The 16299-nt window shown below is 41.0% G+C and overlaps 1 protein-coding gene across 3 annotated transcripts in view; it reads right to left on the bottom strand.

The window, feature by feature from the left end:
* The window catches only part of rgs12b (regulator of G protein signaling 12b), a 97346-nt gene that overhangs the window by 16513 nt on the left and 64534 nt on the right, over positions 1-16299 (bottom strand). For all 3 annotated transcript variants that reach the window (XM_053621930.1, XM_053621928.1, XM_053621929.1), the window contains exons 6-14: positions 7554-7723; positions 7066-7158; positions 6683-6826; positions 3466-3645; positions 2483-2627; positions 2192-2286; positions 812-1006; positions 438-511; positions 105-231 (exon numbers count right to left, since the gene is read on the bottom strand). In XM_053621930.1, coding sequence (XP_053477905.1) covers positions 105-231; positions 438-511; positions 812-1006; positions 2192-2286; positions 2483-2627; positions 3466-3645; positions 6683-6826; positions 7066-7158; positions 7554-7723 — 1223 coding nt within the window. The remainder of the gene's footprint in view (positions 1-104; positions 232-437; positions 512-811; positions 1007-2191; positions 2287-2482; positions 2628-3465; positions 3646-6682; positions 6827-7065; positions 7159-7553; positions 7724-16299) is intronic.

Raw genomic sequence — 16299 nt, 5'->3', positions numbered from 1 at the left:
TTGAAGTTATTCATGTGTCATGATTATATTAAACAAATAAGACTAAACATGCTGAAAAGCCCAAGGAGAGATGTTAAACTCAGATCAGTGAATGCGATACTCACAATCCTGGCTACCAGGTCTCCTAAGTGCAGGCCGTATTTAGCCACGACTGGCCTCAGCACCTCAGTCACAGGCTTGGTGGGTTTAGCTTTCAGCCCTACAGAGCGGTTTATGGGCACCAGATCCAGCCTAAGAGCGCAGGGAAATACCCTGATTATTAACTATGCATGACTACCCAGACAAATATACCACAGATGAAACGTCACAACATTAAACCTTGCATTCTTACGTTGTAAAACTAAAAGCGTAGTTAATACGAAAGCTAATAACGTTAATAAATAGCTGAACGCATGGATAAATGGTTCAGTAGATTGAAGCAGGTGTGCTGTTTGTACCTGAATAATGTGCGTTTTTCTAGTCGCAGGTCTCGGGAACACAGCGTCATGCAGTCCTGGTCTAACACTAAAGGCTTTACACACAGACAATACATGCTATTATTATACAACACAACAGCAGAGGATTGGATATCACTCAGAATCACGCAAACACACCCACACACTCATAGCATCTACACACACACGAGAGCTGAACCACTACAGTTTAGTAAGAAATACATATGAATTTACAGAAGTAAGTAAAGTCTCTATTAACCAGACTGTCTGTCTACCAGCAGTGCAGTAAGCACTAAACATTTTAATGCTTTAATGTACATAACTATCCTAACATACAAAAACAACAACAAATAGAAAAGCCTGAATTCAAGTGTCACCTTCTCTCCTCCCACCAGGAAAAGGTCTACAGCTGCCAGGTTGATGCAGAGTTTCTCACACAGGCCCAACAGAACCTCACGGATGGACACGCCGGGCCTTATGGGTACTGAGCAACACGACCCGTCCGGCAGGTTAATGTTACAGTAACGCACAGAACGCTCCGATAATGACATGGAGTTACGCGACACCTCTCCCTAGAGAGACAGACAGTAAGGAGGGAGAGAAAGAGAAATAAATAGGATCAATAGAGGTTTATAAAATGTAAGAAAAAACTCTTTAAGCTTTCAGTGGATTTATAAATACTACAATAGCGGCCTGCCTCGAAGCTGGACCTGAAAGGACATACAGACGAGTGACGAATTAAAGGGAAAACATGATAGCTCTGTTATACTTCGTGGGCATTTATTTAGTTTGCTCACACAGTTTGAGTCCCCTTAGAGAGACGAGTCACTGCAAATCGATACAAACTTCTTCTTCTGCCTGATCACTTGTATTCCATGATGAAGCATTTGTATCCTGATGGGTGTGGTCTCTTCCAGGATGACTCCGCCCCCATCCACAAGGCAAGAGCTTTCACTGAATGTTCTGATGGGGATGAAAATCGTATAGCCACAAGATCTCGTGACATAGTCACAAGATCTTATCCCAGTTGAACATCTATAGGAGATTCTGGAATGACGTGACATCACTCTCCATCATCATCATCATCGTCATCATCATCAAAACACCAACTGAGGAAATATCATATGGAAGAATGGTGCTCATCCCTCCAGTACACTTCCAGAGAGTTGTAGAATGGCTGCCAAGATACATTGCATTGAAGCTGTTCTGGCAGCTCAGGGTGGCCCAACACCGTACTATAACACTGTATTTTGATTTTTCCTTTAATTTGTCAACATCTGTATTCAAGCATATCTATATGCAAGAATGGGAGATAATCGTGTTAGCTTCAGTATAATAAACCTGGGTGATATTTAGAATTTGTACGAATTTCTTGATATTCCGTTATCGTTGATCGTTTCATTGCATGTGTACGTCTCTTACACGCGAATATAGCTTCTGATTATATTTATTTTCTGGTTACCAACAGCCAGTCAAAAAAATCTGGATGTAAAACAAAAAAAATACCACATGGCAACAAATGAAACTAAAAAGGATAAAATAAAAATGGCCAAAATATTTTCTTACACATATTACTAATGCACCAAAATGTTTGTATATTGTAAACAAATCTGCACTGAGTAGGTCAGTGAAGTTCATTAACAATTAAAGGAGTTTGTAACTTTAAAGCATACAATAAACAAGGGTAATGTGGTAAATTTATGTGCCAGAAGGTAGATGGGTGTGTCTGGTCAGAATTTCAGTGAATGGTTCCTCACCTCGTTCTTTCCTGAAGCTGAATTGCCGAGCTCCAGACTCGCACCAGAAGATAAAGAACCCTGTGACTCTCTGCGCCCGTCATTCCCTGAAAAGGCTAAAGCAACAGAAAACATATACGGTAATCACACAGACACACACACACACTCATTCATATTCTCTTCTACTAACTCTTACAGAGTCTGTTAACAGTCTATAAAGATCATGCTCACAGGCCTAACACGAACACACACAGTAAATCAAACTGTATAAAGAATACGATGTAAACACAATGTCCACCGGTTTAAACTCACTGTACTCTCCGAGGTCTTTCTTTTTGTGTCCTTTCCCAAAGCTTCGGTTCCTGGGCCAGGGAAATAAACTTCCTTTCTTTTTATCACTGTGTTCATCTTTACACTCCTCGTTGAGCGCCTTCACTGATTTGCTCTTCTTCTCCTCCTGCAAACACCGTTCATCATTTCATTTTTTTGAAATCACCTTCACAAAACAGAGCATGTGATAACTGGGTGAGATTCACTTCCCAGACACTCAGAAGCTTTTCTGTAAACACACTGTCAGCCCTGAAATGATGAGATGTTAGGCAGAGATGGAGAAAGTCTTCTCAGGCCAACATTCTACACTGGTTCTTGATTTGTTCAAAGTGATAACAGAGCCTCTCAATCCCATGAACTTAGTTATGCGCTCAATGCGCCTGATTCAACTCATCAGCAGAAAACAAATGTGGAGTACGTGGAATGTGGCACTGGAAAAGAAGACCTCTGCATTAAACTGAACTGAACTAAAATTTAAAAAGCATAAATGTTTCTTTTTGGCTACTAATGGTTAAAGTTAGGGTTAGGTATAGCATAGCATTAATTAGCTGCATTAATAATCAGTCCCTCCAGGATTTTGCGATCGCAGAAACGAACGCAAAATCAAGGAAACGCCGCAATATTCGGAGGAGCTTGCAATTTTTCAAAATTACAGCAGATTTTCCGCAGATTTGGGCCAAGATGCGTCAAGTGACATCATCACAACGCGCAATCAGCCAAAGCGCTCTTTGATTCACATCTGTCGGACATGAGTACAGCTAAAAGGTCTCATTTACCAGCAAACCTCGCTGCGAAAGACCGTGCAGAACAATTTTGTACAATTGCGGTTTCGCCAATTCAAGTAGTTTTCAAAACTAAAAAAGTCCACATCGCAAATTTTGAAAAAAGCCGCAGCAAAATCAAGCATTTTTGGCTGCAACAATCACAGATAGACTAAGAGTATGTGTTTTTATGTGTGTGTGTACCTTCTTGGGTGTAGAGAGGTTGGAGCGTTCTGAGCTGGTGCTATGTTTGGACGTGGGACTGCTGGGGATGTGGTGAGGGTCTGGTAGAGGACGGCCCTCCACCTCAGCCAACATACACTCCTGATACAGGAAGGACTTCAGGAAGCGTGTGTAACTGTCAAACTTCATCAGGTTAAAGATCTGCAGAAAGATATGATAAATGAACTGAAGACAATGAAACTGTAACAACTTAACTTGCTGTTTTATTGAACTATTTTAGTCTTTTCCTAATCGCTAAAAACGCGTTCTGATCCGTCTATGAAACTTCAGCACAGAGACGGAGACGGCCGACACCCCGTCTCAGAATGCGCTCATTCTGCAGGGTGATAAGAGGCTCCTTTTGGGACAGAACAGATCTCACATTCAGAGCGAAAGCTCAGTGAGGCGATGACAGCAGCGAATCGTACCGTATGCCAGGGTCTCGCCCCTGGGCTTCCAGAAGCCTTTCTCCGTTCCATCATGTGCTTGGTGTGTGGAGGCTACAGGGCTCTGGCACATGGGAGGCTATTTACACAACCTCGTGATAGCAGGGTTAGAGGGAAACGTCTTCCTCTAACCACAAGAAGAAAAACAGCAATCTGCATCTCCATATGTGGCTTTCTTAATGCTAACACTCTTCTTTTACACAAGTGTGCTGTTAACAACACCGCTGCTCCCTTCAATCCCTTAAACACTACGTCCCTTTGTTTATTTGAACATTTATTTTTTTATTATTCAGCAACTACAGTGAAACTAATAGGCAAGTTAAGGAGTTCTAAGAGGATTGTGTAGATGTCTGAACCCTCTACCCCATGAAGAGGTAAACAGCTGTGCTGAAACCACAATCAGGGATTTCACACCAATACAGGGGCAGCCCCAGCTAAAACTCTACACACCTGCTAAAAGCCAACAAATAAGGATGTGTGCATTATATTCACACTCAGGGACGTCACTACAGATTTATTAACGGGGAGACGGGGGGGGGGGCTAAGCCTCTTTTAGGGGGGTCTGGGAATACTTCCACCAAAATGTTTTAAAGCCACCAAAACATCTTTCAAGTCATGTATATTTTAGAATAACAATGGGTGTAATGTCTATAGAAATAAGGTTCTTTTTGGTCAATCAACATTACATTACTGCTCTTTGTCTTTGTCACACTGTCTTACATTAACTACGTTTACATGGGCAGTTATAATCGAGCTACTGTGTCGTCGAGCTACAGTCTTATTTGTCTGTCCGAGGATACATGGCACGATGCGTAATCGAATGATTGACACGGTTTGGTGTGAGCCCTTGTGTTGCGCGTCACCTCTTGTAATGATCTGGGAGTAGGGCTGCACAATTAATCGAATATCGATCTCGATTACGATTTCGACTGCGATATTGACGTTTAAAGATCGTCCTCCGCTCATAGAAAACTCCACCGCGTATCAAATCATATGCTTCCTAAACTTACAGCCAGTCACCATAGAGCGGCGCAGGGATGACGTCATTTTGTAGTGCCAAACCCCGGAAACGAGTTAGCATTTTAGCACTCGCGTTGCCAGCTTTGCTGGCAAATGTCATCACGCCGAACAGGAAAAGTTTTTGCAGATAAACTGGTTCAGGTATGCTGTGCACAATTCCCCCCAAAAAATGTGGATGAAGGGCGTGACCGCGTGATTCTGCGCTCTCGCTGCCTGTGTGTGAGCGAGCAGCCGAACTGATAATGGTCAGCACAGTTGATAAAAATAAACAACGTAAAATGTTTAAACAGTAAACTGTGTCATGTGTGGATCATTCGCTGACCAACAGATTAAAGTGTATACATGCTAGATGAAGTCGAGTGACAAAAGAAATCAAAAAGAAAATATATTGGTTGATCCATTGATTTGCTTAGGGAGGGGGTTAATGAAAATTAACCCCCCCCCCCCCCCACACACACACTTATAGCTTAGACAGGGCTGTTGAATTCTCAAATCTTCAAATATTCTCAAAAAAAAAAATCCTCATCTAAATATGCTATCATTTCCATGGTAACCACTCACACAGGAACTTGTATAGCAGATGCTCTAAATAAACATCTAAAAATAAAGAAATAACATGCAACCATTGATATTGTTGATATAAGGGGATGGTTATTTGGCATTTTTGAAGGAGTCAAGAGTTTAAACTGTAACTTTAAGTTTTCCACCACAGGACAGAGAGCATTGCAGTTTCTCGGTAACATGGGGGGGGCTAGTGAGGGAATGACACTACGCTGTTTACAGCCGTTAGTGATAACAGGACGTATTTGGTTTGCTGACGCTCTACAACATCCACCCATTTTCCATACGGTTTTGTCCTACACAGTGTTCCAGGAAGCCTGGAGCATATCCCAGGGAACTCGGGATACAAGCTGGAGGACACCTTGGACGAGGTGCCAACCCATCGCAGGGCACAATCACACACACATTCACATGCGACGGACAATTCAGAGATGCCGATCAGCCTACAACACGTATCTTTGGACTGGAGGAGGAAACCCCTAAAGCACGGGGAGAACATTCACACAGGTTGGAGGCAGGAATTAAACCCCGAACCCTGGAGGTGTGAGGCAAAATAGCGAACCACTAATCCACCGTGCCCCTCTTCTACAACATTAAACAAAAGTGTCATTTTTAATAAGTACAATTGCTATGGTGTACAGTAAGAGTAAAATAAAACACATAGAAATGTGCTGTTACAGGAAAATATAATCAACTCTCGGGCTGTAACAGCTCCGATTTGCATCAGGCTGCATCACAGTACCCTGCTGCTGATCCTTTTTCTTTAAGAGCACACCCCAGTCATCCTTGCACTATAATAAACAATATACAGAAAGGAGCATTTATAACAGCTTTATGAGAACATTAACACAAGCATTATATGGATTTGGAACAAGCGCATTAATACAAACCTTTGATTTGAATTATGGACTGAACTTCTGCCTGCTGTCAGAGACAATCAACACCTTCTGACCAATCAGATTTGAGAATTTAGCAGCGCTGAGGTATTTATAGCATTAAGCAAAATGCATTCACAAAACCTTGTTGTGGAAAATCTTGGACTAAAGCTGACATGATTGCAGTCTAAATCAGAATTTAACGAGCTCTAAATACGTCTCATTTATACTGCACTCGTCCCTGCTCCAGGTATTTACTCAGCTTCAACAGTGCACTATGTGTGGACTCTTACGTACTTGTAGCTGCTGTTCCTTGAACATGTCGGGCCGCGGAGCGTTGAGGATGTCGTCGGCCAGCTGCGCCTGACTGTCTATATTGACCGGCGTGGTGGCCTTACTGGACAGGAAGCTGTTGTAGATCTCTCTCGCTTTCTGGGATAACTAAAGTACAAAGGTCATGGTGTGGTCAAAAGCTAGTAATCATTCACAAGGAGGATTTATCTAGCTTTAATAACAACATTACAGTACATGAATGGAGCGGGAGCTTGTTATCTCCAGAATGTTCTGTACATGAATACCGGATCAGTTGAGTGCTTTGTGTGGGAGTTTTACAGCAGAGGAATGAAGGACAGCAGTGTTTAGCTTTGCTTCAGGTGAAGGGAAACTGGAAAGCTGCGTACCTGCTTCTTGTCCGTTTCTGGAACATGGCTGAAAAATTCACATGCTTGCCAGAACAGAATATTCTCTTCACTGAACTCCTTCTTCAGAAACTCCTGCGTAGTCAGAAAAACAACACTCCCTTTAATCATGCAACCAGCAGAGAGACATTAGGCCAGCTGCGTTCTTCTTTAGGCAAGCACTAATGGCATGTTTAGAGCAGGGGAAGTTATATTTAAACAAAAATCCCCCGATAATCTGGCATGACTTTTGACTCTCAGAGCTGCAATCTCAATACTGAATCTCTTTTGAAGCTATTTGAATTGCATTTATTTATTTATTTATTTCGTTATTTAACTCACTACAAATAGACGTCGCATGACTGCGTTTTTAAATTAGAAACCCGGCATCCGCTCACTGATGTTGAAGAATCTTCGAGACTGTAATTTCAGTTCGAAGGGGATTTGAAGAAGAAAAAATGCGTTCGATTTTCGGTTAAACTGTGACGTACTGAGAAGTAACGGATGCCGACGGGGTCCTGCAGCAGACGCTCGAAACAGACGGCCCACGCTGCGACGCGCCGCTCCGGGTGCCGTCTGTGGCACTGCACGCTGGGTAGACTGGCATTGCTGTTCAGGCTGTTGTCACTGCCGCAGCCCTTCAGATCTGCGCTGTTCAGCTCTGCACACACGCGCACACACACACACACACACACAGTTACTGTCACTGTGCACATGTACAACAATTACAACAACAACAGCTGAATCTTAAGCATTCGCTTCTGAAGAAATGTTTACGTTTAGTACGCTCGGAAAGCTATAAAAGGAAACCAACGCTTCCGAGAACCAGTGGAGTCAAAGTAGCAATGAACTTTATAAATGTTTTTCTGATTCAATTCCTTATTAGTTACTTTGACTGAGCTGAGGGATTGTTATGTCATAAAATATACGAGCCAATCATGTCCCAGTATGCAAATTACAGAAGTATACAAGAAGCTTGTTTTGACATCAGTTTACCAGAGGAAGGTAGTAGGTCATTTGTACATACTGTACATATATAAAATCTGGATTTCAGGGTGAGGATTACCTCGTGCCGTTTGTCTAGAGATATTTTTCTGTACGACCCATGTTACCCATGTTAGACTGATCCTAACACAGCCAAGAAAACCTTCTCGACACATTCATTAAATACATTATAACGTACTTCTTTTCATTTCAAATATCCTCTTATGTGCACCATCAGGCACAGAGAGCCTCAAAATCAGTAATATTCAGTCCAATATTGGTATTGTTATTCTAATTATAATTAGTGGGATTAAAAACGGTAATACTTGTCTAGACTGATTTCTATCCAATTTACCTTCATGAATAAAGAGTCTGAGTCGAGATGTTGGTCTGTCGATATTTTCAAATCTTCCTCCTGCTGTCCCTCTGAACGACATAATATAGGGTTTCCCTGCTCTATCACTCGTAACACATTTAACAGCACTTGACCAAGCCCGCTATTTTGGTCCAGCGGGTGTTACAGCAGGTGTGTAACCAGTGACGGCTGACGAAATGCCAAAATCTATCAAAAACTCAGCTTGGATTGGATTATGAGCGGAACGGCTATAATAATTTTGTCTATTCACTGATAAAACTTGTATCCGGACAGCGATACAATGACCACAGGAGGAATGAGTATCGAGGGGGTTGTATTCTCTACGAACCCATACGATCATGCTCTATTCACAACGTGGTGTCCAAGCCATTATTTTACGATTTTATTTTCTCTCTCCTCCTGAAAAAATCGAAATGCTTTCCCAGTCAGTGTGTGTAGACAAAATTTATACGGTTGAGTGCCTCGTCTAAATCATTTCACGATTCGGAAAGTGTTTAATATCCGTATCAGGGTCAGTGACACGTGTGCTACGAGACTAAATAGAGGAAGTAGCAGCAGTCAGACATCTTTTTTTTTTCCAGTCTGAAGGAGCACTTGTATAAAAAATATATATCATGAAACATTTGTGTATGTGGACAGGACTAAAATGATCAAAAACGCCCCCTGAGTTTGGAGAAAACTATTTTAGCCTGTAATTTCTCAGAGGAGGGAGGAGCCGAACAATGACATGAAACTATTAGGATTGAGCAGCAATCACACACACACACACACACACTTAAAAATCCAGAACACTCTACTGGTATCATGCCATGTTTCCTCCAAATACTAAACCTGCTAAACAGAAATGTTCTGTTAAAACCAAAAAGCAATAAACTTACATTGCTCTCGTCGGTCCTCATCAGTCCCTCCAGAATTTTGCAATCACAGAAATTAACGCAGAATCAAGCAAACTCCACAATATTTGGAGGAGCTTGCAATTTTTCCAAAATTACCCAGATTTTCCGCAGATCTGGGCCAAGATGCATCATGTGACATCATCACAACGAGCATTCGGCAAAAGCCCTCTTCGAGTCACGTGTGTCGAACATGAGTACAGCTAAAAGGTCTCATCGACGTATCATTGTTGACGTATCAACAAACGTCACGGTGAAAGACCGTGCAGAACAGTTTTGTGCAATTGCAATTTCGCCAATTCAAGTAGTTTTCTGAAAAAAAGTTGCGAGCTGCTTTGCAAATTTTGTAAAAAGCCGCAGCAAAAATCAAGTGTTTCTGGCCGCAACAATCACAAACAAACTCTGTGAAATCCTGCCTTTCGTGTAAGTTGTGTAACGTGTGCTTCATGTATCCACTTTCAGTTTCTTCTTTAAAAAAAAATGTGTTTATTAGAGTAAATAATCCATCTCGTACATGTTCATTACACTTGCGCGTCTACTATCTCACGTGCGTCTTCTCGATCGCTGCTGATGACGTGTTACGGATCAGTCAGTGAAGCGAACTGAAAAATATCAAATATCAGCTCAAATCAATTCTGTTTGGCTCGGTGTGAGCGTCACTGATCGACTGTGTGGATCTGTGTGTAATGCAGAGCTAATTCAAACCTAGAGCGCTCGGTGGATCCAAGCCACTCGATAACTCCACACATATCCAAAGCTCATCTAAACGCTTCGCAACACACAGTTCCTACCAGGCGGTGTGCTGAACGCTCATACGGAGAGAATTTCACAAGTCAGTCATTAGCGTTCTGTTTCTCATTAACTGCATAGCAGGTCCTCATCGTCCTGTTCAAAACCCTGGCGTTGCAGAGTGATCTGAGGAAACTGTGTACATCTGAGCCTTCTAGCTTCTGCTCCTTTTGCAGCCAACAAACCTGGAAAAATCTATACTCTGACCCAAGATATCCTTTAGCACAATAGGCTTTTACAATGAGTACGGATTCAGCAGAGGTATTTTATTGAAAACGAGTTCATCCGTCTCTACCGCAGCTCACGCCGCATTCTATACAATTAGCTCAATATCGGAGTTCCGGTACTCTTACTGGGTTTGACACGGCCAAGAATGGTAAAGGACCGTTCGAAATGTATTTATAGCAGAACCCAGAAGCGCATGAGCTAATCAACAAGTCTCTCTCTTTCTTCACTTATATACAATGCCTACAACGAGCTACGGAGCCAAATCAACAATATGTATAACAATATGTAAGTGTAACTTTTTACTCAGAGCTGAGACTGACTGATTTAGAGATTAACTCCAGCTGCAACGTCCACACACACACACACACACACACACACACACACTCTTTCATACTATTGGTTAGCTGGGGTTGCAAGCCTGCTGGTAATGATCTCAAGTGAATACATTTCATTTAATGTAAGTAGTTAAATCAAAAACATCTTTTTCTACCCAGATGGGAATGATTCTGTTACTTGGCAAACTGAAGCGTCTGTGAATTGTCATTTCTAAAGCCTCTGGCTCCATTATCCACTACCTATGAAAGTTTGCTTTTTTTTTAACTCTTACTTGAGGTAACAAATTGATCCTATATTAAAGCACTAAAACCATCAATCCATCCGACCGTTTTCTGTAAGGTTTATCCTACAGAGAGTTGCCGGGGTGGGCTGGAGCCTATTCCAGGGAACTTGGGGCACAGGGCAGGGGAAACCATGGACGGGGTGCCAACCCCTCACAGGGCACATTCGCACACACATTCACACACACTACTGACAATCACTAAATTCCAATCAGCAGCTCGTGTAGTTGGACCGCACTAAAACAAAACACACACACACACACACACACACACACACACACACACACAAAAAAACCCTAATAATGAAGATGTAAAAGTTCGAACTCAGCATTGTTTTGTTCAATAATCTCACAGCCACATTTTCAATGTTCTTTTTTGTTTTATTGATTCATTACATATCGTGAAATGATTCGTACTATCCGAGACGCGATCAGGTGTTAGTCGTGTGGGTTAGGAGCGTTCATGTGATGTCATGGGAAGAATATCAGGTCACAATGAGTTGAAGTAAATGAGATGTAAACGGGATATTCGGATAGATTTCAGTTTCACGGGAGGGTTTTTCAGACTGCAAAAACTGGATTAGTATTCTTCAATAATAAACTTCAATCAGATTTGAAGGATCTGGAGAGATTCTGTATGGAGGAATGGCCTCGGATCAACTGCCATGTATTCTCCAACCTCATCAGGCATTATAGGAGAAGACTCAGAGCTGTTATCTTGGCAAAAAGAGGTAACACAAAGTGCCAAACAAAAGATCAAAAGGTTAAACAATTTTTCAGCCTTTTTGCTCATATTTATCAAGGGTGCCAATATTAGTGGAGGGCACTGCATAACATCACAATTCTCAACGTAAAACGAAGCTGTTTTTTTTGCTGTAACACGACACTTCCCAGTAAAAGGTAAGGGAAGTTGAAACCTGCATTATATTATTGGCTGATATTATTTTTATCCCACCCACTCATGCATCGCTGTGCACTAAAAACCAGACGACGTTTCGAGCCAGACATTACAATTTCATGGAAGATTATGAAATGAACAAGAACTGTGCATTTTGAGTAACCGATACATATGACTCGTGTGCAATATGAGTGTTTTCTTATATCGGCATGTTTCCATTCTACTAGATGTGTGTTATGATATTTATCACAGCGGACGTTTGCTAACACACTGAAACCGCAAAACAGTTGCAACAACATGACAAACAATATTACAAAACAGATCGATTTTAACATACAATTCCGATACCTGTAATATTCTCAGAAGAATAAGTTTTACACCAGTCGTCCATCGAGATGTCTTTCTCTCAAATGCCCTGTTGTTGGAACTCTGTCTCTTACCTGGGTACAGCTGGTATGAGCCTGTATGGTGCCACCTAACCAGGTACTTCATCCCAGCAGGACACCAGGCCTTTACATCCATGCCTCCCTACCATCACACATACGTTTCCATGGAGGGCAGGACTGTTGGCCATCAAACCCCCGCTAAACATTCACACATCTATTCCACATTACATTACAACATAAACCTGAACGTGCAGCCACAACCTAGCTACACACACTCACACACCTGCAGGAAATACAGTAAGTCCAGCTCAAAGCCCTGTCGAGTCGCCGGATGAATAATTGAACACAGGTAGAAGAGGGAAACATTGATAACGGAGGCAACATGATCCTGCAATGTTAATGAAGAGGCTAATGTAGCACTCTAACAGCATCCTAACCACACACACACACACACACACACAACCACAAGGTAATTATACATATTTAGACGGATTTACAAGCAATTAAAACAGGACCGTGATCATACACTGACCTCTCCAAGGTTACATCATCATTAGCAAGTTCATATTAAGAGGCTAAAATTGGTCGCGTAGCCAGGAAGTCATTTATCTGAAAGGGTGAGGAATGATGCTAAATAAAATCCCTGCGTGATCTGCACAATTATACTGATAAATGCAACACGTGCGTGTATTTTGGTGCTGATATTCAGAACTTTTAAGTCATTTAATTTGTCATTTAATTATTTTACAATCTTCTATCAATGCTGACTTATTAATAATATCCAGTTCCGCTAAAAATGATTACAATAACATGCTAGTAATATGAGGAAATTAACATTTTATCTTAAAAAAACAAATAAACAAACAAAAAAAAAAACGGAACTACCCTACTGTTTCTCCTCCTGCGGTAGCGTTCAAAAAGATAAGAGGAAAATGCATGATTCTTATTAGTTAACGCTGTTTCTCAAAATAGCACCTGGTAGCCAATAAAATGAATCAAACAAACTAAGGAGTGTTTTTGTTTGACATTTGTGCTTGTTAAATACGGAGGAATGGTAATCATGGCCTTTTATGAACTGTGTGTGTGTGATGTGTTAACAACCCATGAAAAAGCATTCTGATATTTACGAAAAATATTCCCTGATATGTTTTTCATGATTCTTTTTAACTAATAGGATGGGATCCGAAACATGAACTACGCCTACAAAAGCGATCAGAAATAAAAAGAGGCCTGCGTTTTGGTCTCCAACTAATACAGTGAAAACGGAAAAGCTTCGAAGCGTAACACTCTTACGCTTTCTATCCAGCTAGCTCTTAACTTCCTTTACCTCTGACTCCAAAACTAACCTAACACCAATGATGTGATGTATCACAAAAGAAAAGTATGATACACCTCTGGGGTGTAAGAGGAATAAAAGACTCTGGGTCGTGCTGTTATTGGACTTTGAGGTGCTAACAGTAACTCAGATTCTTCCCTAGTAGGAAAGATCCATAACTTCACAAAAATACCAGTTCGACTGCAACATGAATCCACAAACAATAACTAATTTCTAATCCTTAACCAATATGATGGGATCAGACGTATGGACTACCTAAATAAAGACTACTTTCTGATCTCTAACCAGTGAGATGAAAGCATGAGAAAAACGTTGCTAGTTTCTAGCTAGCTAGAACCTCCAACTCCAAAAACTACTCCGACCACCAATCATCAAAGTCTAAGAATGTGTCCCAAAGTACAGAGAAGGTGTGCGTTATATTTGTATAACAGCGCGGCTCAGACAGTAGTTCTGGCTGTAACATGAATGATAGGTTAATATTAAGGTGCTTGTTCTAATACGTTATAGTTTCTATAGTAACAGCTCATAGACAGGGACTTGTACGGCAGACACTCCACATAACCTAAGACTAATAATAAACAGGGTTGTTTTTTTAAACGAGTTGTTTAACAAAGAAAAATGTATAATGGTTGATGTGGTGACTTTTTGATTAGGAGACATTTAGATAACATTTATGGGAGGAGTCGTGAGTGTCAGCGTTTTTTAACGGTCACGGTGCTTTGCAAAGTTTCTCGGCACGAGTAAGTTTTCAGGACTGAGAAGTTTTGCTGGATTCTTGGCAAAATTACAGGCTGTGTTTTTTGAGAGCAAGTGAATGAGAGAAAAAGAGAGAGGGGGGATAGCGAGTGAGCGAGAGAGAGAGAGAGAAAGAGAGAGAGAGAGAGAGGCTGGTGAGGAAATCACTGTTTATCGCAGCATGAATAGGAACCGTCTTGTCTCTCGGACCTTCCACGGCATTTAATTTAACTATAAACTGCTAAAATGTACAATGTGTCATTCATGAATAAACTAAACATTGTAATCGTTGCCAAAGTGCTGTGGTACATTGCTTGTTTTTCCTCATTTGTAAATAGCTTTGGATAAAAGCATCTGCTAAATGAATAAATGTAAATGTAAGCAGAATAACACACTCCAGTTAGTGTACACAAATAATGCACTTCAATAAAGAGATAGACAGACAGACAGACAGACAGATAGACAGACAGACAGACAGCTAAACATATAGGTAGATAGACAAATAGGTAGATAGACAGACAGATAGGTAGACAGACAGCTAGACAGATAGGTAGACAGACAGACAGATAGGCAGATAGATAGACAGACAGGTAGAAAGACAGATAGATAGACAAACAGATAGGTAGACAGACAGATAGATAGACGGATAGATAGACAGACAGGTAGACTGATAGATTAGATAGACAGACAGACAGACAGCGAGACAGATAGGTAGATAGACAAATAGGTAGATAGACAGACAGATAGGTAGATAGACAGATAGATAGACAGACAGCTAGACAGATAGATAGACGGACAGCTAGACAGATAGGTAGATAGACAGATAGATAGACAAACTGATAGATAGACGGATAGCTAGACAGATAGGTAGATAGATAGATAGATAGAAGGATAGTTAGACAGATAGATAGGATAGATAGCTAGATAGATGGACAGATTGATAGATAGAAGGACAGATAGATATGCAACAATACGCTTTTGCTGGCAGTTTGTTAGCAAAACTATATATTGTGATGCATATCTTGTGCCATAGAAATGTCTTCAGATAATGCGATATGATTCTAATTCAGTAGAAAGGTCACTACACAGCCCATACACTACTTTAGTACACCTACTGATCTGAGAACAGACAGAAACACAACAACAGCTTTGCTTTTGATGAGTAATGTGATAAGATGAGACCTCTTCTGAACCCCATCGGTCTGCCACTCCAGTAAAAAAACAAAAAGAACCGTTTGATATGCATAATTACAGCAGTGAAGGCTGGTCAGGGTCTACACGTGGCACTGGATTAGCAACAAAGGTCCTAAATAGTGATCCTTTGATAGTAAGAAGTGTGAGAATGATTTACAATGTGATGGAATCTTCACCTACACACCTACAATCTTCATCTGTTATGACTCACACACACACACACACACACACGACGGTATATAATTAGTAAGAAATACAACATTTGGGGGTGTGCTGTTATAGGAAAAGAATCAGTGTAGAGGTGGTGTGATGTCCCACTCTGAAGCACTGAAGCTGATCATTATCCCACAGCAGCATGCCATCAAAGGTCTTAACTTTACATTTATTAATGAATGACAAAAAGACACTTTTAACATTTTAACATTTATAGTTACTTTTAATACAGCAGAACCTCTGCAAAACACATTAGTTCCTGTTATCATTTATGATATAGCAACTACACCAGCCTCTCTTTTTCTCTCTTGAAGACAAAATGCAGCTTGTCATGTTACAGAGAAACTGGAAGTCCTAAAGGCTCTCCCATGGTGGAAAACCTACCGAATGTTATAAAAGTTCTGACACTGGAGACTCCTTCCACAAATGTTATTTCTACCATGGTCTGTCTGAATACTCGATTCTGATTGGCCGGAAGGTGTGCGTTCCAAACCGTATGTATAACACAGGTAGTTCCAGTCAGTTTAATCACTGTTCTAAATTAATGCGCTGCCTATAAACAACTGTAACCATAGTAACATACAGTTAC

The sequence above is a fragment of the Ictalurus furcatus genome, chromosome 3, assembly GCF_023375685.1.
Source record: "Ictalurus furcatus strain D&B chromosome 3, Billie_1.0, whole genome shotgun sequence".
NCBI classification, from domain to species: Eukaryota; Metazoa; Chordata; class Actinopteri; order Siluriformes; family Ictaluridae; genus Ictalurus; species Ictalurus furcatus.
This window is presented reverse-complemented; position numbering and strand designations above follow the sequence as displayed.